The following is a 25,390-nucleotide window of genomic DNA, read 5'->3' on the forward strand; positions in this document are numbered from 1 at the left end:
CGATAGTTAAACTCACTGCTTAACCCTCTGTCATAGCTAAAAGACATCACAATGGTCATGCCTTCCTCCTCAGAAAACACCCATCGACGTCCAGTTCGTCCCCTAAGCCCTACAGCTCGCACCAAGCCATGCAGGAAAATATTCGCACGTGCCAATGGGTGCAGAAAACAGGGCGTTAATGCCGAGAGTTAACTGGCGGCAGATGGTATCAGGAGCGATAAATTTCTGATGAGGTTCCGTCGGGCGTCGAGCAGGTGGTGTCTGGCGCGTAATGTCCGTCCTGAGCCTGCTGTCGTCGGGGGCGGGGCGCCGGGCGCCTGCGGGGGGCAGGAGGGGGCAATCGTCATCCCCTGGCAGCGCTCGATTCGTCCTCCGACCCTGCATCAGGCCTTATTCATACGTCGCTGGTGACCAGGGCCTAAGGGAGGACGTGCCGTAAAAGTAAGCCAGCCAAGCGTGTGATGAGGTGCTGCGAGGTCACTGACCAGGCCCGCTCTGCATATGACGCCGCTCCTGACCCCGTAAACAGCGCGAACGATTGCAGTGATTACGCGGTGGCCTGCCGTCCGCGTCCGCTGACCGCTGACCGCTGACCGCTGACCGCTGACCGCTGACCGCTGACCCGACTGACCGCTGACCGCCGACTGCCGACCGCTGACCGCTTGACCTCTGGCCACTGACCGCTGACCGCTGACCGCTGACCGCTGACCGCTGACCGCTGACCGCTGACCGCTGACCGCTGACCGCTGACCGCTGACCGCTGACCGCTGACCTCTGACCGCTGACCGCTGACCGCTGACCGCCGACTGCCGACCGCTGACCTGACCGCTGACCTCTGACCCGCTGCGACCAGCTGACCGCCGACCTGCCGACCGCTGACCGTTGACCCTACTGCTGCCCTGACCGTTGACCGCTGACCGCTGACCGCTGACCGCTGACCGCTGACCGCTGACCGCTGACCTCTGACCGCTGACCGCTGACCGCTGACCGCCGACTGCCGACCGCTGACCGTTGACCTCTGGCCACTGACCGCTGACCGCTGACCTCTGACTGCTGACCGCTGACCGCTGACCGCTGACCTCTGACCGCTGGCCGCTGACCGCTGACCGCTGACCGCTGACCGCTGACCGCTGACCGCTGGTGATGGCCACGCCGTGGCCTCCGGCGGCCAACGGACAGTGCGATCACCGGTTCCGATCGCCGTCGCCGATCGCGGCGCGATCTCGCTCTTAACATGCCACGAAATTGGATGAAGGATCGATTGTATCGTCCGCTCATTAATTGCCCCGTCAAGGGCGGCTGGCCGCCGGCGCTGCGCGTATAAGGAGACGTCACGGTATTTTGACAGAGGCGCCCGCCACCGGGCTCTGCTCGCGCCGCGTTAGGGCGGGACGGGTGAAGGTGGGCACAGCGGGGCACAGCGGGGCACAGCAAGGCCACAGTAAGGCACACAGCAGGACACGACGGGAAACAGCGAGATACAGTAAGGCACAGCGGGGCACAGCAGGGCATGGCGGGGAACAGCAGGACAAATCAGAGGCACAGCAGGGCACAGCGGGAACAGCAGGAAGCGGCTGGGCACAGCGGGCATAGTGTGGCACAGCAGGGCACACCGGGACCACAGCGGGACACAGCGGAGCACTCAGGGCACACCGGGACCACAGTGGGGCACACCGAGGCCACAGCGGGACACAGCGGGGCACAGCAGGGTATACCGAAGCCACAGTCGGGCACAGCGATCGCTTCACGCGCCGTCGGCGTGGCAGCTAGTAACACGGTGATCTTCCCATGGTGAAATAGGAGAATACAAATAACGCAATTGTGTGTGAACACTGCAGGCGCCTTTTCAGTTCATGCGCGGACTATGGCCGTTCAGGTCTATGTAAACAATTAAGGGGTCCGCTCAAAAAACGGAGTTCAAAGTGGCGTATACAAAAGCCCCGAATAGCGTTCTGACGATCCAGAACTCAGTTGGTCCTGTCTTAATGAAAGTGTTGCAGTATTAGCATCCGAAAGCGAGATCCAGTCAGATGTATTTAAGTTATTAAACATGTGTCAGTGAGCAGGGAACAACACGACTTTGCTTCACGCCAAGGCGGACTTCAGAAACTGCGCCACAACGGCTCGCAAGACTTAAGTCCTTCATGATGCAATCCAGCACGTAATACAAAGTTCACCGGCATCACCCATCCCTCGCTGACAATGTTGGTTCAGTGCTGGCACGAATTTGTTTACATTTTCTGCTTCGCGACCGAGCCACGGTGACGTCACTGCAGCCCGCTGGCACGCCTTATGCTTAAACGGCGGTCACCGGCACCCCGGGTCATGGGGTCGTATCGTCCAGGGATTCAGAGACATCTCCACCATATGTTACCCAAGGGTCAGACAGGCACACCCGTCTACACAACAAGTACGCTTCCCGAAAATACATCTATAAAAATTCAGGCAAGGACGCGAGCTCGCTCACCTCCGGCGTACCCATTGTTATTCGAGCTTTGAACACGGGCGGTTTTTGGCACTTATCTGTGGCGATCACGTGCTGACGATCAATGCAGCACCTGTTGTGTGACTGGGTGTACTCTATAAGTGCACCGACCAGGAGCGGTGCAAACAATGGCGAGAACTGCGGGGGGCGCGTCCCCCCCCCCCCCCCCCGAATAATAATCATGAAGCTTCGCATTATGCCTGCGTCGTTGCAAAGACAGGATGGACCTACTTTACACGCTATCGCCTCCAATCGCCTCCCGTGCACCACATGTGATCCGGTGGTAGTACCCTCTGCCTAGAAGGTATGATGGCACTGCACCACCGTGATGGGCCATCACGAACGTCTGAAAACGTCACTGAAATCTGGCCGTCATCAGATTATACAAAGAGAAATACATTTTTTGACACGCTGTCAGTGATCAGATCTTAATCCATGCACCGCATTACATATACAGAATACATTGTGGAGACTTGCATAAAAATGACCCAAATGGACACACGGTGCAGCTGCGCAAACCTGAGCACCAGGATGCCACCATGGCCCAAATGACCAAACGGTGCAGCTGCGCAAACCTGAGCGCCAGGATGCCACCATGGCCCAAAATGACCACACGGTGCAGCTGCGCAAACCTGAGCGCCAGGATGCCACCATGACTAAATGACCACACGGTGCAGTTGCGCAAACCTGAGCACCAGGATGGCACCATGGCCCAAATAACTACACGGTGCAGCTGCGCGAACCTGAGCGCCAGGATGCCACCACAGCCCAAATGGACACGGTGCAGCTGCGCGAACCTGAGCGCCAGGATGCCGCCATGGCCCAAATGATCACACGGTGCAGCTCCTTACCGATTATCACTTCCTATGTTCACCTCAGACAAACTCACATCCGGTGATCAAGTTTGCATCTGGTGATGCAAACTCGCGTCTGGTGAAACTACAAACTGCATCGGTGAGCGCGGCGAGATGTCTGTGCTCTGTCTGCCGGACTTGAGTGAATACCTTGACGTGAAGGAGCACTCTGGACTTCTCACAAAATTATGCCACCACTGAACTGCCATTTGCCGGTTTTCATCTCATCTCCGGAGTCACACCAGGAGTGCTGACATTCTACACGACACAAAAATATAAGCCACTACTCGACAGCATTTAAGTATCTCAAGGCTCTTCTCTCGACCCTTTGCTCGACGGTGCCTTCGCCAACGACCTTGGCATATTTGCTGCGGACGCAGCTTCAGCCCAATACACCAATAACATTAAAATGTTGGCAGGACACAAAAAGCCTGCATCTCACGTCTGTTCGCTGAGGGTGAAGCAGTGATCCAATACGCCGATTACACTAAAACTTTAGGCTGGCGGTAAAAAAATGTGACTGCAAACTCCCATCGCTTAGATGGTATAGACTTTGACATTTCCCGCCCCTCCCCCCCCCCCCCGGATCATTTGTTTTGAGCCACTAGGCTTAAATACACGCCACTAAAACTCAACTGATCCTGGCAGAAAGTGCTTAAAAACTCCGCCAAATGCCTCCTTTCAAGGGAACGACACAAGCATGACCTTGTCCCCCTTTCTGAAGCCAGAAACATCGGTGGAACATTCCATCGTCCCCCCACCATCGCCCGCCATGTTCCCCCGTCACCGGACGCTGCATGGGTACCTTGAGTGGTCCGTCACATGGGAGGGGCTACATGCCACCTCCTGTCGTCTCCGCCCTCGTCAGCGCGCTGCCACCTCCTGTCGTCTCCGCCCTCGTCAGCGCACTGCCACCTCCTGTCGTCTCCGGCCTCGTCAGCGCACTGCCACCTCCTGTCGTCTCCGTCCTCGTCAGCGCAATGCCACCTCCTGTCGTCTCCGTACTCGTCAGCGCACTGCCACCTCCTGTCGTCTCCGTCCTCGTCAGCGCAATGCCACCTCCTGTCGTCTCCGTACTCGTCAGCGCAAGGCCACCTCCTGTCGTCTCCGCCCTCGTCAGCGCGCTGCCACCTCCTGTCGTCTCCGTCCTCGTCAGCGCAATGCCACCTCCTGTCGTCTCCGTACTCGTCAGCGCGCTGCCACCTCCTGTCGTCTCCGCCCTCGTCAGCGCGCTGCCACCTCCTGTCGTCTCCGTCCTCGTCAGCGCAATGCCACCTCCTGTCTTTCCCACGCTTGCCAGCGCGCTGCCACCTCCTGGCGGCTCTGCGCTTATCAGCGCGCTGTCACCTCCTGGCGTCTCCGACTCGTGTGCGCACTGCTACCCCCTGTCGTCTCCACGCTTGCCAGCGCGCTACCACTTCCTGGCGTCTCCACGCTTGCCAACACACCGGTTCTCTCGCAGATCCGACACTGTATCTCAATATATGGCGCTGGGACTCAAAAGAACCTGTCAAACGACCCGAAGTAAACTAACATGATGTCAAAACTAAATAAAATGAGAAAAAGTAAGCTGTCAGGATTAGTTTGGACGTAGCAAATGTCATGCTGCTTCGGATCTGCTACAGAGGCCGGACTGGCGCAGCGCTGATGCCCCAGCGTGGTGCCATGCGTTGTGCATGGAGCGTAAACTCCTTCAGCTCGAGGAGCCCGTAGCGCTGGCCTGTGAGGCGTCCCACGGGGCACCATTACGCGACCACCACACGGGTCAGGACAGTGACCTTTACATGCTAAGATCTCGCACCGAGATACTCTTGTCATGCGGTGCGGCGTTTCAAAGCGCTCTCACGTGACGCTTCCAGACTCCTCTGGCCCCTGTTTGGCCATCACCTAAAAAGGGGCCAACGGTCACCCGTCGCCAAGCAGGGGTCACCCTTCACACGTTGCGCCTGCCGGTTGACGGGTCAGATCGAGTTGGTGAGTTACGTTTCACTGTGTGCGCGAGCAGGCTTGTGCATGCCATGCCAGTTTCAGGTGTCTTGTCTGTTATTGACTTCCTACCTTTAACGTTATCCGAGGTGTGCTGTGTGATCGTGTCGATTAAAGTCGTACAGCCCTAAGCCGGTTGTTGAGGACCTTCACTTTTGCATGTATGTATGTGTATTTGCTGGGTATATTATAAAAACGCTTGTCGGTGTCTGTGCTGTCAAAAATGACGCGATAGTTATGCAGGCTCAGTGATTACGTACCGTTGCATTGTGTCTAAAATCTTGTTCATGGATGGCTTACCTCCCCACAATCACAAAAATTAAGAGCACAATATTCCGCATATAGCCGGGACTTCCAATCACGTATCAATAGACATTTTCCGAACAATATGTGTACATTTTCAAGGGGACGGTCAAAAAAGGGAGACCATAGCGTACAAATACGTGGAGAACACCACGCATATCACGTCACGCCACAGGGCAGAATGGCTGCGACCTTTCATGAGAAGTGATTCCCTCAAACAACTAAATCTGTCGCATCAAGCGCTAAGCTTTGCATGTCTTTGCACGTGTATCGCTAACTTTTTATTTTCACTGACGTCATTACATACGATATTCGTCAAAACGATCAACTGTTCGGATCACTGACACGTCCCGCCGGTGACTACGTTGTGATGAATATAGAAATTGTCCAGGGGTGAACCCTAGATTTTCCCAAGGCCAAATGTAAAACAAAACAAAAACATTCCGCTGTCCGTGTCCAAGCAGTCATGTTTATTGCTAAAATGATCAATATACATAACTTCAAAGAAAAACGAAACTGACTGCTCAAAGCATGTTAGGTTGTCATTATAGTATCGAAAGAGAAAATCGGGCAAAAGCTATTTCATTATCGCAGGGCTGTCGGCCGATCCATATTCTGTCATCCAAATCCCATTTATCACAAGCACGATGTAACAGCTGAATCGAGATATGATGCGACGGTATCTATTGCCTCTTTGACGCTGGCTCACCTCCATAATGCGACGCGACGCTATCGTACAACCCATCGCACATTTCGTTAGCGGGAGGAGGTCATCTAATGCCTCACATTCCAGGCGTTTCGCAATACCAGACACGAACATTCATCTATCGGAAGGGCTCAGAATTCCATGTATTGTATCGCTTGGTCTCAGCTGTTTCCCGTACTGAAACTACCAGATAATTCGACTGACCTGTGGAAATATCTTTTTAAACGAACAAAACACCATGCGGTTCCGAATGGTCGAAATCATGGAGCCTGACGAGCCATGTAAGAAGGCACTGCAAACAGTAAAACATGCTCAAAGGCCGGGCGGTTTGCCATATCCGCCCCTTTGGCAGTGTTTAAAGCACGTAAGGTGCCCAGAAGCGAAATATATCATCATTATCGCCTACGGCCTGGTCCGCAAACATCGTTGTCCAATCGCATGGAAGCGGAGTAGTAATACACGCGAACTCAAAGGTACGTTCGCATCCAAACATGTTAACCAAGTCCTCGATAAAAGCCAGACCAGTGAAACTTTACATACAGGCAAATCAGGCCTTAAACGCCAGAGCAAAGCTAAGCAAGGCTCATTTCTCGTCACCTGATATACACCCCGCCACGGGCGCAAAGCTAGTTTCGTTGTAATTTTATGAAGACCGCAGATAAGGTCATCCGACCTCTCCTAAAACTGACGAACATATTGTATGTTACCACAATGGATAGTTCGTATAACCACGTAGCTTCAGCGCCTTAGTGTACCGAGGCAGCCATTTCGAACATAGAAAGGGCGCTTTGGTTGACAAGCACGCGATCAGGGGACTACGTAAAAGGGCGTTAAAATGTGACTAAGACATACAGTTTCGGAGCACGAAAAGCTGCAAAAAAATGATGACACTCAGAGCCGGAGCTTTGTCCATAGTAATCGGTCGTTCCATCGTTTCATCGTTCATCGATGCGCGAATCATCGACGCGTTCACGCAAATGGCGAAGTAGGCAAACGCAGACATTTGTTGAGCAGTTTACATGTTCAGTGCATTGAATATTGCATGTACAGGTGTCGAAAAATATATGTGTATATATGTATATATATATATATATATACATATATATATATATATATATATATATATATATATACTCACTACGTAAGCTTTTATACAGCCCATATGCACATTATTTCCTAAGCACTGCCACAGAATCCAATCGAACGAGACCTATTGCGGACCTGTGGCACACTGTGTTGTGTCGGAATCGGAGTCAACTCGAAAGCTGCGCTGACCTGCTCTGACGCAGGGTCGAAATCAACTGCGTGCGCCGCGAGTCCGACCCGAAACCGACTCCGCTGTGACGGAATCGAGCACAAGTCTGCATGAGAACACGCTTATCATTTCGTTTCAATTTGAAATGGACTGGCGACTATGAATATTTTAGGCTGCCAGCAAGGGCAAAATTTTACTTAATAAAAATATTTTACTTAAATAAAAATAGCACATTGTCATCGTTTTGCACCGGTGCAGAGTGCTGTCTTTGAGAATCCAGTTCTCCATCCTATCTCTTAACCACAGAGACATCCACGGGAGATTCAGCGATAAAATTAATAAGATCTTGACAGCAGGCAAACTTGATGTTTCTTGATCGCACCTGCCCCGTCGTATTAAAAATACGCTTCTTTGCAGACGTCACTAGATGGTAAACGCGACCAATTAAGGGAGTATCTCAACGTAACGTTGGTTCAGTTCAGTTGCATTGAGCCCTTTGTCGTGCCCCTAGGCACCTTAGAATGTTTTAGCCGCGCAAATAAGTAATGCAGTTGACGCGCCCTAAGAGCTCAGTAGCTCACCAACGAACTAGAATGTTTGAACGTCTGGAACACTCCCACGCCATGTCATATCATGCAAACTACTTACGTTTTAAGTTGCATGCCAATATGTTCTGCAGCAAAGGAAGTCACAAATCCGTTCTCGGCAGAAACCCCCTCCCATCTGGCTCCCCTCAAGGAGATTTCCATCGACGGTATCTGAATACCACAGACAGCTCCTGTTGGGAGAACCAACGTCCATCCCCTCCCAGTCTCCTTCGTGGTAAAGCGACAGCCCACTGTCGGCGGACGTGAATAAGTCACCGCCCAGATTTAGCATCCAGGACGAGATCGCAGGCATTGGAAAGCATTACAGGCGACTGCGGACGTAAGCAGCGTTCGGGTCACTGGGTTCGGTACATCACCAAACTTCGGGAGGTGGGCGGATTTCTGCTTCACTGCAAACATATGACCTAACCTAGCATGGCTTGCATTGACTAGTACTTGTATCGTAGGCGGAGCAGTGGATCCAGCGGCATTCAGTGTGTATTGACAGTGCTGCAGACGACGCAGATTGCTCCGCTTGCCGGCACGTGGAGTACGGCAGCATGGTTAGCACGACACCTATGCCGCACGATCTTGCTCAACGCAAATTATTCTCTCCGCATTCCGTTCGGCACTCCCCTCGTTCATTTTCTGTTTTGGGGAGGGTTTGGAGCAAGGCAGAGTACCTCCGGCTCCATGTATCGAGAACTCTGGCATTATACCCGAAGTTGTTCAGAAACTATGGATCTAGGCCCCTTCATCATTTCACTTCGTAATTTGATTGTGTTGCTTGCAAAGCTTCCTCCAAGCAACACAACTTGTATGCGCCCTGATTCACGTCGCTAACGAGCTGAGGTAGCTACCAGCTGCCTTCGATGTCATATCAAGATGTCGGTTTGCGATTTGTCCACAACATTGACTTCCAAAATTTTCAAACACGATAGTTTTGCACATGGCATAGCAAACGAGAGATATTCTGGATTGGCCATCATCACCCCACTTTCGACGAAGGCTCAAGACTAAGCCCGTGATGATGCACGGGGTCAAATCAAAATTCATTTCGACCCATGCACGTTTAAGGGACGTTCCTCTGCCCCCGGTACGAGCAAACCAAAGATCTGGGCAAGACAAGTAACTACCACCTGTGGCGTAACCAGGATTTTGCCAAGGTGACGAAATTGGGTCGAAGAGGGTCCTTCCTGCCATACGGGACCTCTCGTCACCTTCGATCGTGTTGTTTCATCCGGGGACGTGCGTAGGCTCTAGATCCCATTTTGCTGCCGCGGTGGGTCGTTTTTATATCTTATGATGTCTACGGCTGTCCTGAATCGCCAAGAAGCATCGACGCCTTCGGGCCCAGGTGGAGTCCCACCACTTCCAGGAGCAGGGGGCATAGTCCCGAAAGCCCCCACCCCCCTGACCTCTCCTGCCATCGGCGGGATGGGGCCGGCTTCAAAAGGTCGAGCGAAGTCCCCGCGCAGGCTACGCCTCCCAACACGCAAAAACGGCACATCCCAACTCCCACAACAGCCCTCACAGTATGTACTCACGTTTGCAGGGCTTGGGGTTGCTCTGTTTTCGACGCGACATCCCTGGTGATAAGAGCGCGCGCGCGGCGCCCTCCCCTACACACTATTATCGGACGACTATCCCGCCCGGCTCGGCTTCAGTATCGCAATGTTTATCTCCCTCAGATCACTGACGTCACAGGGTTAAGCTGTTTGCCGTGACGTCATCGTCGTCAGCTGCCTATTGTGTCGACAAAAATGGCGCGGCTGGGCTTTACTCCTAACGCCAATGAATATAGGCCCGTAACAGCGGTTTTATGGGTCACGTCTTGTTGATATTGAGCGTTGTGGGTGTATTCTTGTGCGCCCTCCGTTCCTATGTTTGAGGATGTGTTTAACTTAGGTCGGAGTCGGAGTGAAACCGAGATCAACCAAATTTCATCGAGTCAGGAATCAAGCGATTCATTTCAAACTGTCTGGTGAGTCCGAATAAATTTGGTTAACAAGTCGTCGGTGAGTGGTTCAACCATAAATGTGGGCATTTGTATGCTCATTCTAACCATTTTATGTCCACTTAATGGAGCACAGCTGTAAAGAGTCATTTTTTTATTCGAGCATGGTCATCGCACAAACCAATGAAGCATTGATTCTATTGCCTCAAACACTGCAGATCAGTCTGCAGAAAAAAAACATGGCTACTGTGCCAGGTGTGTGCACAGCACTGGTGCACTGAACCTCACACTTTTGTCTTTCAGGCTTAGGCAGTGCCAAATTGTGCTGAATTTTGAAATTATTTGCACATCAACATTTTTGTGGCATTTTTGTCTGAAGTTATATCCTCAGCATCTTAATTCCATGAAACATTCACTCTGTTTATGCTGAAATGGTGGTGGGTGTTTACCAAATTCTGAGTTCCAAATCGTGGTAGCATGAAGTTTATTGTAGTCTACACTATAGACTGCCATGTTGTAGACAGCTTGTGATGCTCTGATACTCTGATGTACAGATGCCCTAAAGACTGAGAAAGTCATGAAATTGATCATTTATCAAGTAATTCAATTTTCTCCAGAACTGGCTCCATTATAATTGATTCACAAATTGAGCCATATTTGCTTATGTTGTAAATTATTTTGACATAAAGTTGGTTTAAGCTGCTCTGAGTGAACTGCAGAGAATCAGCTCAGTGTTGTGCATTAGAATTGATTTGACTCCCCTGTAGCAGACCAGCTATGCCTCAAGTAATCTCCTTATCAACACAAAAGCTGGCTGCTCTGCATGTTCAAATGGAATTTTAATGAAAATAATGAAATTTATATTATTTGTAGCAGCACCAACAGTGCCTGCCAGCTTCCTAGCACTTAACTAGATGTACAGCAGTTGCACACTTCTTTTTTGCTGATCATGTGTCAGTTTAGTTGATGGTTTTCTACACATTTGTGTGCACTTAGAATGATGTTCTGACAATTGTGATCACCATGTGTTTGTCACACCAAAGGGTTTTGTTGGTGTGCTGGACAGTAAGCTGAGATGAGGTGTGTGATTTGGGAACACACAAAAAGAGAACACATGCTCATTGCATCTGTTACATGTGCCATGCCATGATTGAAGTTGTGAAAGACACACTTTGCTTGCAAGTTTTTACACCAGGAACAGTGAGGCAAAGTCAAATCCATCTAACACAAATGCTAGTGTTCAACCTTGGAGTAAAAGTGAAGTGTTTTTTAGAATGCACTGTCACCACATGAGTGAAGAAGAAACAAGCGCATGGAATGAAACTTTGGTTGTAACTTGAGGCAGTATGTAATGGTAAAGTAGCTTTAAAAGTTTTTGTGGTCAAATGGAATGGTGGAAGTGGACATACTGTGTTATGAAGACCATCTGATTTGTGGGCAGAATTCAGGACACAAGAATTTGATTTTTTAGGATGAGCAATGTTTTGGTTATGCTAGAACTTAGTCAAGGTTTGAAAATTTTAGGGTATTTAAGGTATTGTAATTAGCCAGAAGCATATTTGTACCTACGCTTGATACTTGCGTATATAATTGCCAGATTAACTTTGCTGCTTGTATAGTATGAGTTATAGCCATTGGTCACAACTCCCAACTACAATCAGAACCACCTGATCTCATATAGCCTGATTTTAGTTGCACATTCAGAGTACAAAATGTGAACAGTAATAAAACACATATGTAGGTGCATGTTCATTGAAAAAGGTGAAAACAGCACATATGCCTAAAAGTAGAATAGGTTATTTTTAGTTTATTGTTGAAGGGTTTACCTGATAGGTGGGATATTCCACAGAATCGTGCAGGCATGTGTTGTGTGTCTGGTGTTACACCCTTACCGGTATAGGTGGCATGTGTCGGTGTTACAACCTTACTTGTATAGGTGGCATGTGTCAGCACTTGCTCAAATGATAGCTTGATGCATTTCTGTTCCAGTGATGGCTGAAGAGGAGCTGGAGGCTGACTATATTTTAGCTGTGCCTGAGGAAAATCTGCACTCAGATACTCTTGGTAAGATGTTTAAGGATGTTTCCACATTGCTTTAACTTCTAATATTGCTATCTAGTTCTGCAGTGATGTACACATTTCAATATTATCAATTATTTGTGATGTACTAACCTAAAAAAACTTGTGCTGTTATTGTGTGCTTTGGGCACCAAACAAAGAGTTCACAGGTGGCATACATGAATGAATGAATGAATGAATAGTTATTTGATATTTGAATATTGAATATTTGAATATTTGATGAATGAATGAATATTTGATAATTTGGTCATGACCTGTCAAAACAGACAACATGAACAAAACTGTGGTGTGAATTGGGAAACACAAATATACCCAGGAAAGAATGATTGGCTTAAGTGCTGGCACCTCACAGGGTGTTTATGTGATATGTTCACTTCAACAGTTGCTTACGTCATGCGCACAGTATCTTCCTGGTTGGATTGACATGTCTGTCTCATGTTTTAGTGTCCAACACAATCACCTTGGATGAAGAGGACATATTCCAGTGTGGCAGGTGTCGAACTCAGTTCTCTGCTCTGACAGACTTTGTGGTCCACAAACAGGAAGAATGTGGAGGTAAATGCTTGGCTGCGCTGACCTGGATTTGACACACAACTTCCACTCTTCAATTGAAAGTGTCACCATACATGTCATAGTCCAGTGTTAATCATGTGACATTCATGCCATAATGTAATCATGCCTGTGTTGCGACTCAAGCAACATCACTGCTTCCTGTATTCAGTGTTTGATTGTACACAAGACGATGTAACGAGTTCAATTTTGTGTTCTTGCTGTGCTGCTTGAGCCGCCCACCCGTTATCGGCAGGTCTGCCCGGCGCCATGGTGTCGACGCTGCCCCCCGCCGCGCCCCCACCGCCGCCATCTCCTCCGGCGCCGCCTCCGCCGTCGTCTGGCGCGGCCCGCTGTGGGGAGAAGCTGGTGCGCACGTACTGCCGCGTGGCCCCGGTCAGTGGTAGGGCGACGATGAGGCGGGCCCCCGCGCCCTGCCGGCACCGAGGGCGGCCCGCGTTCGCCCACCGGGGGTGGGGGGTCCCCGTACTCCCGTGGGGCCGGAACGTGCTGGTGGGACCGCCAGCACGTCCCCCCCCCCCCACCCCCCACCCCCGGTCCCGATCAGCGCCGGTGCCAGGTGTGAGGTCGGGCGTCTGGGGTCTGGAACTGCCGGTCACATAACTCGCTGTTGTTACGCTGGGGTGTCTCAGCATGTTACCGATTGTGCCGCATGCCGGGTGCCATTCATTCGTGACGCGGGCGACTGCTGCGGCGCTAACGACGAGGCAGTGCTGCGTCGCACGAGCACAAGCGATGCCGCGTGCAACGCGTTCGGTCCAAGCACAAGGACGTTTGCCTCGTTTGTAGAGCGGTGGTAAGTTGGGTCAGGCAATTCCGACGCCAGTAGTCAGCGGTCAGGAGGCGCTCTCGCCCCGAGCACGACAGTCCGCCGCCCCGCCGCTCAGTCTGCCTGTGACGTCACGCTTGGCAGTGCCGTTGCCACGCCCCGGGGGTGTCTTATCAGACGGCGGGGCGAGCCCCCGACATTCCACCGCATGATGACACCGTTCTTAATCACGCTGGAGCCGGCTGCAGGCGCCGGCGGGTGGCCCGCTACGGCACCTCCTGATATGGCGGCGTCGCACCTCCTGATATGGCAGCGGTGTCGTGTCAGTCGCGTGTGTGGTGTTACCAAGCTGCAGGTGATGCTAGCCTCGCCGCCGACGTACCTCGCCCCGCGTGATGGTGTCATGATGACGTCACTTACAACCGCCCGGCCCTGGCAGACGGTGGCCGACCGACCGCTGACGCACGTGCCGCTGGATGATGACGTCACCTCGCCGCCTGGTCAGCTGTCCGAGCGTCTTATTCTCGACAACGACGCGATGCAGTTCTCCATTGAAATTCCCGACTCAGAAGTCCAGGTGCGGCGCGGCGTGGCGGGTGGTGGCGCTGGTGGTGCAGCGGCGGTGGCGCCGTCTGTGACGCGTGTGATGGTGGCCTCCTCCACAAAGGCACGTGCGTCCGGGCCGTCGCGGGCCACTGTGTTTTGGGCTTGCTCAGTGGTCTCGGTCTCAGCTGGTCCCCGAGCCGGCTTTGACAGGTTAGCCCACGTCTGTTCATCCTCCGGGAACGGACTGGGACTCATCACCAGGGCCTACTCAGAAACACGGCACGGAAGTGGTTTTGAAGCTGATGGTCGGAAATATCAGCAGGCGCCTCGTGCAAAGCTGACTTAAACTGAACGCGCTTTTCAAAAACAGCTTCCAGAACGTCCACAATTTTCCATAATAAAGGAAATTTGCCGTGCTTTTCAAAAACAGCTTCCAGAACTTTCGCAATTTCCCATAACAAAGGGAATTGGCGACAGAGCATGCAGATGTTGTTTGTTGGCAGTGCAATGTGGGCTTGCCATCAGGGTAACGCCTGTCTCAGAGAGGGTGAACTGAGACAGGTGCAGATGAGATCTGCATAGTTGCCCGAGCTTAGGTCACCTACTGTATTAGTGGCCTCGCCTGCTGCTGCATTCTTTAAATGTCCGTGCCTGATGTGCATCTCACAAGCGTCTTTGTGGTGAAATCCGCACACGTCACCCGTTAGATAAGACAGTGGTAATAGCCTTATTCCTCGGAGAAAAACCATGACCATGGAGACATATTTTTCTCCGAGGAACAAAGCCATTACTGCTGTCTTATCTATGTGGATAATATTCCTCGCAAATGCATTTGACGACTTACGTCACTCGTTAGGCATATTCTCGTCACGGCTCTGATCGACGCACGCCCCGGAGGGCGGACCGCCTGAGTCGGTATAGCCGCATGTACCGTGCTGTCGCAAGTCTCGCCCCCCTGTTGTGTGACGGGTGTTACGAAATACGGCTGGGCGGGTATGTCATGATCCTCCCGCGGTGTCACGAATTTATCCTCAATCATGGCCAGCAGCAGCCTGCAAACTGTGTGCTTTGTGTCTTTCACTCCTGGTTTGTCTTGTCCGCTGACTGACGTCCACACCTTGTCAGGCCCTGTTACCGAAGTCATTGGGTGTATTCATACCGTAAAATGAACATCATAACCGCCATATCCACTCTGAGTTTCTCGTCTGTAGAGAGTTGCTAACAGCTTGTCATTTATTTCTTCCCAACAAGCGAACGCACTTACTTTTCGTAAGATCTGATCGTCGCCACCAACACCTTCCACATCGCCGCCACCATCATCATCTGCAGCCAGACCCGCTTGTCCACAGACGGTGGCCAACATCCTGCCGCTGCGGCAGGAGGAGCCGGGCCCCGCCCCACTGCTGGCTGAGGCCGAGGAAGTGGGTCTGGCGCTTTTGGCCACGGAGCAGGCCGCCGCCGCCGGGGCATCCCGCCAAGAACGAGTGCGACATCTGCCACAAGGCCTTCAGCAAGCGCTTCGACCTGCAGCAGCACCGCAGGAAGCACACAGGTGCGTTCGTGGGATTGGAAGGGACAGAGCGGGGCGACGACTCATACTCTTCCGACAGATGCGCTTTTTGCCATCCTCATGCTTGAGTGTGTCGGACTGTCAGCTAATGAAACAAAATAACTTGATAAATGGCGGTGTGTTTCGCATTGCAGTTGCTTTATGTATGTAGTTGTGCCTGGACATAGCCGTGACGCTTCCCGGGGCATTCGACATGAAGGGAAGCTCCGGTGTTGTATGCAGGTTTGTGGTCGCGCCTGGCGTTTTGGTGAGTAACCGGGGGCGGACGCTGGGGATGTCGACGGCTCCCGCATTGCCTACAACTGCTAATCCGGCCATGCACTGAGTGCCAGGAGCGTCACTGTTGGGGTGCGGGGGGAAGGGGGCAGTAGCTGTGTGGGACTGTTGGCCCCTGTGATTTTGGGGGCAGAGGTGGTTCTATTATTTCAACAACTCGCTCCTCCCCCCCCCCCCCCCCCCCCCCGGTATCTCAAGTCGCCCCTCCTCTGATAATCAGTAGGCTCTTAGGCTTCCGGTACGGTGACCCCCTGCCTGCGCCGAGGCTGTCGCTCGTGCCGCCCCTGCCTGCGCCGAGGCCGTCGTTCGTGCCGCCCCCCCCCCCCCCCCCGCCTGCGCCGAGTCTGTCGCTCGTGCCGCCCCTGCCTGCGCCGAGGCTGCCGCTCGTGTCGCCCCTGCCTGCGCCGAGGCTGCCGCTCGTGCTGCCCCTGCGTGCGCCGAGGCTGCCGCTCGTGCCGCCCCTGCCTGTGCCGAGGCTGCCGTTCGTGCCGCCCCTGCCTGCGCCGAGGCTGTCGTTCGTGCCGCCCCTGCCCGCGCCGAGGCTGCCGCTCGTGCCGCCCCTGCCTGCGCCGAGGCTGCCGCTCGTGCTGCCCCTGCCTGCGCCGAGGCTGCCGCTCGTGCCGCCCCTGCCCGCGCCGAGGCTGCCGCTCGTGCCGCCCCTGCCTGCGCCGAGGCTGCCTTTCGTGCCGCCCCTGCCTGTGCCGAGGCTGTCGCTCGTGCCGCCCCTGCCTGCGCCGAGGCTGTCGTTCGTGCCGCCCCTGCCCGCGCCGAGGCTGTCGTTCATGCCGCCCCTGCCCGCGCCGAGGCTGTCGTTCGTGCCGCCCCTGCCTGTGCCGAGGCTGCCGTTCATGCCGCCCCTGCCCGCGCCGAGGCTGCCGCTCGTGCCGCCCCTGCCCGCGGCGTCACCGGCCGGCCTGCCCGCAGGCGAGAAGCCGTTCCGGTGCCCGGTGTGCGGGCGGTGCTTCACGCAGAAGTCCAACCTGAAGCGGCACATCGAGTCGCACCGGGTGTGGCCGGGCGGGGCCAGGGAGACGCTGCCCACCGACCCGGCCACGCCCGACACGCATCAATGCCGCCACTGCCAGCAGACGTTCGCCAGCTACGCCGGCTTCAAGGCTCACCTGCGCCAGCACGCCGAGATCAAGGTCAGCGGCAGGTGGCGGAAGGGGGGGGGGGCGGAAGGGGGCGTGGCTTAGACTGGGGTCAGCGGAGACGCGTAGTGTCAGAGGAGGTGAAATTCTGGCGGCGGGAGGTCACCAGTGGGAGGGTTACTCAGGTCACTGGTATGTCTGGTCAGTGGCTACAGGTGGGTGCAAGACCTGGAGACTCTGAGTTCAAACTTAAGCCAGGCATGTGCTGAATCTGCTGTAGTATGGAGGCATTCTGGGCTCAAAACTAACTTGGCGGCGGAAGCGGATGATCCGAGGCTTAGAGCCAACCCCACTACGCGACGGACGCAGACATCATCGACCACATCAGCAATAGTTGACCCGTGCCTCAGGAAGTTGCATGCTGACATGCAAGTACAGGTGTACCGGCGTCTCCGGTTCAACTGTGGTGCCATCTGTCGGTCGGTCTGACGTTGCCTGCCGTCGCCAGGTGTACCGGCGTCAACGGCTCGACTGTGGTGCCATCTTTCGGTCGGCCTGACGTTGCCTGCCGTCGCCAGGTGTACCGGCGTCCCCGGCTCGACTGTGGTGCCATCTTTCGGTCGGCCTGACTGCCTGCCGTCTCCAGGTGTACCGGCGTCGCCGGCCCGACTGTGGTGCCATCTGTCTGACGTTGCCTGCCGTCTCCAGGTGTACCGGCGTCGCTGGCTCGACTGTGGTGCCATCTTTCGGTCGGCCTGACGTTGCCTGCCGTCGCCAGGTGTACCGGCGTCGCTGGCTCGACTGTGGCGCCATCTGTCGGTCGGCCTGACTTTGCCTGCCAGTCTCCAGGTGTACCGGCGTCGCCGGCCCGACTGTGGTGCCATCTGTCTGACGTTGCCTGCCGTCTCCAGGTGTACCGGCGTCGCCGGCTCGACTGTGGTGCCATCTGTCGGTCGGCCTGACTTTGCTGCCGTCTCCAGGTGTACCGGCGTCGCCGGCCCGACTGTGGTGCTATCTATCGGCCGGACTGTGGTGCCATCTGTCTGACGTTGCCTGCCGTCGCCAGGTGTACCGGTGCCCCCAGCGCGATTGCGGCGCCACGTGCGAGGACCAGGACGGGTTTCTGGAGCACCTGCGGCGCCACCACGCCGACCTCGAGTTCACGTGCCACGTGTGCAGCCACGTGTTCAGCTCGCTGCGGCTGCTCAGTGACCACGTGGCGGAGCGGCACGGCGGCCCGGCCGACGCGGACGACACCGGCACGGGGTGAGCCAGGGCGCCACCGAAGCCTGCACGCGCTCACGGCAGCGGAGCATGCTGGATATTTTAGCGACGTGCTTCTTTGGCTACTGGGTCCCTGTGTGAGGTTCGGATTCACTAGTGGCTGAAAATCGTAATGGAAGGCTGAAATTTATTCCGTTTTTGAAAGCCTGTTTTCCAGCCGTCCATTTATGATGCGTGAAGCTATGCTCACGGTCATCGGGAGATCGTAGGTAACCCTGGCTCCCAGTGCTGCTCAGAGCTCAACACTGAGCGACGTTGGGAGATCGCAGGTAACCCTGGCTCTCAGTACTGCTCAGAGTTCAACACAGGGCGACATTGGGAGATCGCAGGTAACCCTGGCTCTCAGTACCGCTCAGAGTTCAACACAGGGCGACATTGGGAGATCGTAGGTAGTCCTGGCTCTCAGTGCTGCTCAGAGTTCAACATAGAGTGATATCGGGAGATCGTAGGTAACCCTGGCTCTCAGAACTGCTCAGAGTTCAACACAGGGCGACATTGCGAGATCGTAGGTAACCCTGGCTCCCAGTACCACTCAGAGTTCAACACAGAACGACATTGGAAGATCGTAGGTACTCCTGGCTCTCAGTGCTGCTCGGAGCTCAACATAGAGCGACATCGGGAGATCATAGGTAACCCTGGCTCTCAGTGCTGCTCAGAGCTCAACTTAGAGTGACATCGGGAGATCGTAGGTAGTCCTGGCTGTCAGTACTGCTCAGAGCTTAGCACAGAGCGACGTTGGAAGATCTAAGGTAGTCGTGGATGTTAGCACTGCTCAGAGCTCAACGTGGAGCGACACAATGGCCCGCACCTTAAAACGTTTATTCTATGTGCAGCCATGTCCATAGTTACGACAAAAATGTCTGATCGAATCAAATGTGTGTCCCGAAGAAGATGTAGTGGATCATGACGGTATTAGTTAGGTAGGTAATGTTGTTTGAGCTGTGCCTATGTGGCATGCATTGTGATACAGACACATTGGCGTCGATAAATGCAACTTGCAACTGTACATGAGTTCCACTTTTTAAGCTTGTTTCACTTTGCACTGATAGTTAAAAATGTTGGTACCGTTACGACAAACCTCTATTGGCTCAAATCCTCCTGTGGGATGCACCCGTGCCGCGGTGCAATACACCCGTTGCGCGGTGCAATACACCCGCGCCACGTTGATCTCAGATGGTCTCGGGGAAACTGGGCAACGGCCACGGGCTGGAAGTGAACTAACGCAATACTGGCAACCATTGCGACACCTGGTGTCAGTGTCACGTGACTGAACGCCGTGTCCTGCCCGCAGACCGTCGTTCTCCTGCCCGCGCTGTCAGAGTCGGTACTGCACGCTGGCCGCGCTCGAGTACCACCTTCAGATCAGCAGCCACAGCTACGCCTGCAAGCTCTGCTCCAAGGTGGGCTGGCCGACTCCTGCATGGGCAGTCACGTGCCCGTCGGCGTGCTCCGGTGGAAGGTGTTGCTTTGATGTGTGATGGCTGTGCTCCGGTGTAAGGTGTTGCTTTGATGTGTGACTGCCCGACGATGTGACTTGGTGAAAAGAGCCAGAGGGTGTGATTGGATGGTGCTTGTTTATGCTTAGCATTGCGTTTGATTGCATCACAAGAGGGGGTATCCATCACTAAACGCTTCCATCACAACAGAGGCATGATAAACATTGTCCTGCGTGGCCATGTCTACAGCGCGGACGCGTCCGAAGTGAAGCTGCCAGAATGGCGTGGGCTGTGACTGTCGCCGCGACGTGATGTGTGTGACTACTGCCTCTCCCCGTGCATTCGGTCTTTCGGTATAGCATGATCCATCCTTTACCTGCTCGCCGCGCCGACATTACCAGTGGTCGTACTGGGTCGCTGGCACGTGCTGGCGGCCGGCGCCACACTCACCCAGCTGGCTCAGGCAGCAGAAAAGCTTCGCTCCGGAGCATGGCGAAGGCTATGCCGGGTGGGCCTGGCAGTCGGTGTCCGGGTGGACTGGCGGAAGCTGTGTTCCGTTTGTTGTGCTGATTTTGGTGCCTAGTGTCACGGATTTAAATGACCTCTGACGGGTCGGGAGCCCTATGCGACCAAAACCCCGTCATGTGCCAACTGACAGTGCACCTTCCAGACTGTCGACACGGGAGACAGCTGGCGTTGACCGCAGCTTCGAACCTTTTTGCGGCCGACTGTATGGTCATCACGTGCCCACCGACCATCCATGTACTCGGTCTCCAACCCACCCATGGCCCGCCGTTTACACACCGCTGATCCGCATCTGACCCGCGCCCGGTCCACCCCCGTTTGTCTGTCATTGGGGCTTTACGACGCACTCAGCTGCTGAAGCTATATGGCGTCGCCTGCCTCTCACCCTGGCAGGAAGGGCGGGCACCGCGGGGAATCGAGCCACGGCCATTTCATGTCCCACAAGTTCATCTCGACCGCATGTGATCAAATGGCAAATCTCTCCTGTGGTTAAGCTGCACGACTGGGGAGCCAGAGGTGCGGGTTTTGATTGTTCGCGGTGCCTGCCCTTCCTGCCAGGATAAGAGTGAGAGGCAGGTAACTACAGCTGAGTGCGTCGTGAAACCCAAGTGCCAAATGGACCACGTGTGGTCTTGCTCTTAACATCCCTACACAACATACAGTATAGACTCACTCGCTCCAAGCTCATCCGGTCTCTTTGACCGCCCCTTCTCCGACCCTCTGACCTGACCAATGACCACGTGACCCACGGTCACCGACCTTCCGGTGCTCTGACCCTTAACTCGCTGTTCCGAATCCATGATCCCTTGACCCAACTGACTCCATGATGGCTGACCCTATGCCCTAAATCCCGGAGGCGCTGACCTTTTGACCCGGCACGGCCAGGTGTTCAGCTCCGAGCGGTTCCTCCGACGCCACCTGCAGACGCACGCGAGCACGCCCCGACACCGCTGCACCAAGTGCGCCAAGGCCTTCAACACCAAGGGCTACCTGCGCGCCCACATGAACACCCACAGCGAGCAGCGACAGTTCGTCTGCGACAGTGAGTGTCGCCGCGGCGAGCTGGCTGCAGAAGGCAGCGTTTTGGATTTCTGAGGAGGCGAAGGGTGAGACTATTATTATTAGATGACGCTATTACTGCTGCACTGGAATTGAAACGCCGTCACTTTTCGAGGGACCGGTTCCGATGTGGTTTTCGTGGAAAGTTACAGCTGGGGTGTGAAAGGAATTCACATCCATTTAAGAATTAGATTGGCCGTGGGAGTTTCGCTGCTGGATGGGGTTCGTATGATATCGGTAGAGGAGGTAGACAATGTGATAATTCGTAGTGATCGAGACGCCCGTGCGATATCATACTGAACTACAATGCAGTTTATTTGCGGACATTTTCATGGGAATGTCGATGTGCCTTTCTGATAACAAGTTTGATGACAAAGCGGCAGGCGTCGATAAGTGCGGTGTTAACAAGACAACAATGTTTCGATCCGTTTTTCGTCCTTTGGCAAGTTCTGTATTTATATCGGTCTAATTGTGTGGCCCGAGAACATTTCAGCTTGCTGGGCTGGGCTCACTATCTGTTGTACATTTTTCTATTCGTTGTTGATGTGCGTCATCCATTGCTCAACGTATGTTATTGGGCGATGAATGGCCCGCCGCAGGAGGTGCTTCACAAGTGTACACCTCCCCTCTGCGTGCATCTGTTGCGCCCGGGTCGCCTCCGCCACTCTATGTCAGCTCAGCTGTCTGGGCATTGTGCTAAAGGTGATCACGGTTTGTTTGTTGTTTTTTTTAGGTGTTTATTTTCATAACTGGTGAATGTGCTCAGGCTTTTAGCTCAGTTTTTTCGCCTAACGCCCGCTTCCCCCACGTGAAAGGTTGAAAGCGTGGGGTGTCCAACCCCATGGACTGGGAAAGCTTTACGGATGGATAAAAGCGTCCGGCCGTACTCGGCAGCGTGCAACAGGCGGTTCAAGCGGCGGGATCAGCTGCGGAGGCACCAGATGATCCACAGCGAGCGGCGCCTGCTCTGCCCGTTCCACGCGCACAACGGCTGCTCGCGCACCTTCTCCCGCACAGGTGACGCCTCTGGCGGCCGGTGGGTGTGGCCACCTCCAGTGCGGGCGGAGGCACCAGGTGGTGACAGAGCGGTGTGTGCTGCGGCTCCGGCGTTGTGCCTGGTCGCGCTCCCCGACACTGGTGGTGGCGGGCACCGCTCCGCGTGCGGCCAGTGCCGAGTCGGGGCCGTGTGGGCCCGCTCGCAGGGCTAATGCTTGGCGGCTGGGGCGGAGGGTTGAAAGAGCTGGCTGGCGTGACCAGATTGATGTGAACTTGTGCTCCAGCTGCGCGATTCTGTGCATGTTTGATAGTTGTGCATAACACGAATTGTGACGATTAGCTGTGCACCTGATAATCTGAATTGGCGCAACATTAATCGCGGCTATGCTATATTGTTGACGACGTTTGCGTTGGGTGTACGAATTATGCAGATTCCAGCTCGTCATGTTCTAGCCTTGAAGTGCTCTGCGAGATCTGTTTCGCTTGATGTTATGAAATGACTTCACGTATAGCTCCCACTTGCGCTCTAATCGCGGCAGTCTGTTTACCAAACGATGTCCATCGCGCCTGCTCGTCACTCGACGCGAGCACCTTCGGGCGCCGTCGTGTACCGTTTCAGCGGTCTCTTCAGTCTGAACGGCTGCCGAATAACGCCGATCAGTCTTCACGCTGTAGAGCCCAAATAACCATCCCCACCGCCCGGGGCGGAAGGTTCCTTGGCAACTGCGTGCACCGCCAACGGAATGACATTTTCGGTCCGCGGAACTTGGGCGGCGCTCTGACCCGGCACTCTCGGCATCCACCCCGTCAGTCCCAGGTGTGCGGAGTGGTGGCCGTCCATGGCCGCCTCCACCCTCAGTACGCCGGCGTGACCCTGGCGCGGGCTGGTTTCAGACAAGCTGAACCTTCACGTGGTGACGCATGCGGCGGCGCGGCACAAGTGCAAGACGTGCGGCAAGCTCTACAGCAGGCTGGACGCCATGACCAAGCACAGCAAGCTCTGCGCCCGGCTGGCGCCCTGCGCCTCCTGTGGCAAGGTAGGGTGGTGTCTTGAAGCAGGTGTGGGTGCAGGGGTACGCACCGGGAGCGGCCGTGACTGGCTCTGTCACATGTTTGCGTGTGAATGTGTCGTAAAGCCAGTGGGCAATTCGCTGAAGACGCAGAGATTGCCTGCGGCTGCGCTGTATTTGGGTGCGACTGTGTTGTTAATGAATAAAGCTATGTCTTCTGACAAGGCTGGTGTCAGATCTTTTCTCACATGTAGGTCAAGGCAATGAGGGGAGGATGCCTCACCAGAGATTTTGATCTTAACGGCTCTGACTTTTACTATCAGCTCTTGTCACGATCGCGGACTTAGGGCTGGCCTCATGATGCCAGTAAGTACATCCCCTCGCCCTCGCCGGGCGGCTCGTGTGACCGTTCGGCCGGCTCGCCGCAGGAGCTGACCCCGGCCCAGCTGGCGACTCACGCCTGCCAGGAGGACAAGCAGCTCGAATGCGACGTCCGGCCGCCGCCCGAGTGTGACGTCATTATCACCGAGGGCGGCGAGCGGCGGCCGGCCGGCGCGCGGCCGCCGTCGCCGCCGCCGTCGCCGCCGCCAGGGGCGCTGGCGTCGGCCGCCGCCGGCCCCGCCGCCGCCAGTCCGCTCGTGCTGTACGTGCCCGTGCTGGAGGAGGAGGGCTCGCGCATGGAGCTGGTGTCGGCGCTCACCATCCTGGGCGCGGCCGACATCGGCGGCTACGGCGAGCGCGTGCTGCTCGAGGACTCGGTGATCGCCGCCGAGAGCGTGGACGTGGTGATGTCGGACGTGGGCGACGGCGCCGCGTGAGGCGAGCCGAGAGCAGGGCCTGGCGGGGCGCGGTAGAAGTGACGCAGGCAAGCGAGGCGCCACCGGTAAGGGGGCCGCGGCCCCTCAATGGTCTTGAAAGCTAGCGTTATGGCGTGACGTTGGTGGAGAAAATGGATGTGAAACATCGTTATCCCCCCTCCCTCCCACACATACATACACACAAAATGTCACAAGCTGCCAAAACGTCGAGGGTGGCACCGTAAGCTCTTGGGAATGGGAACTGTGGCTTTGGAACAGACCGTGCCTCCCAAAACAGTTTGTCATTTTCTAAAGCGTGGGGGGCGTCATAACGGTCGAAGCAGTTTGCTGTCTGCAGCGATGTAGAACCGCCAGTTCTGCAATGGGCACCTCAGTTCCCTGGCCACAGACGCCGTTGCATGGCTTCTGCTGCAGTGGCAGGTCACCGTTGGTAAGCAGGGCTCCCGCGGGCAAATGATTGCAAAATGTTGCAGTGCAGTTAGCAAGTTGCGTGTCGTCAAAAGCAAAGTTACCATGCTGATCTGAAGATGCCATGATCTGTATGCACACGCGTCCAAAGCTACGTGCGTGTGCGCTCAATTCCCGTATGAAGTGATGTCGGCGCTCAGAGAAAACAGTGCGGTAGTTTTGATGATCGCTGGTGTCGTGTTAAGGGCAGCTGGGCAGAGGCGGGCCTGCAGGGGTGTGTCAGCGACAGTCTGCTGCTGACGGCGTGGGGAGGCGCCTGACGGATGGACGGCGGGGCAGACCAGGCCGGCGTCCTCAGCCACGGTTTGGAGGGGTCGCAAAGCACGGACAACGCGCACACCGGATGTCGGGCGCTGACAGGGCCAGCTCGCCCTCCCGCTCACTGTCGACCTGAAGGGGCTACGCTGACAGGGACAGGTCACCCTGCCGCTCACTGTCTTGACCTGAAGGGACTAACGCGTTTAACGTGGGAGTTCCCGTGTGGAGGCGTGGTGGCTGCCTCTCTCCGTCACAAGGTCATGCTCTCGGCGTAGTTGGATGTTTCGAGTCGCTTTTTTGTCGTTGGGCACGCTGAAGGCATGACTTGGGTCGGCTGGCTGGGTGTGTGGACCGGCCCGTTGGCTGTTTGTTTCGGTCGTCGGCTTGTTGAAGGCGGCGGCGGTCTTCAGTGTTGAGCGTGCTTTTGTGAAGGTTGTCCGTTATTGGGCAATGCCGTTCGCCTGTGGCGGTGGCTTGTGTGCACCAAGCTTGATAATCACCG

The 25,390-nt window shown here is 55.0% G+C and overlaps 1 protein-coding gene across 1 annotated transcript; it reads left to right on the forward strand.

Annotated features, from left to right (window-relative positions):
• The first annotated feature begins 10,013 nt into the window (after positions 1–10,013).
• Positions 10,014–24,162, forward strand: LOC119105507 (zinc finger protein 341). The gene is made up of 14 exons (XM_037228972.1): positions 10,014–10,160; positions 12,123–12,197; positions 12,657–12,767; positions 13,018–13,157; positions 13,991–14,128; positions 15,447–15,649; positions 16,868–17,088; positions 18,101–18,300; positions 19,610–19,718; positions 21,165–21,321; positions 22,233–22,355; positions 23,229–23,371; positions 23,773–23,852; positions 23,976–24,162. Exons 5-14 carry the CDS (start codon positions 14,028–14,030, stop codon positions 24,160–24,162), a joined length of 1,524 nt encoding a protein of 507 aa, XP_037084867.1. The 5' UTR covers positions 10,014–10,160; positions 12,123–12,197; positions 12,657–12,767; positions 13,018–13,157; positions 13,991–14,027.
• The last annotated feature ends 1,228 nt before the right edge of the window (positions 24,163–25,390 follow it).

The sequence above is a fragment of the Pollicipes pollicipes genome, unplaced genomic scaffold, assembly GCF_011947565.3.
Source record: "Pollicipes pollicipes isolate AB1234 unplaced genomic scaffold, Ppol_2.1 Scaffold_6138;HRSCAF=7277_pilon_pilon_pilon, whole genome shotgun sequence".
Classification (NCBI taxonomy): Eukaryota; Metazoa; Arthropoda; class Thecostraca; order Pollicipedomorpha; family Pollicipedidae; genus Pollicipes; species Pollicipes pollicipes.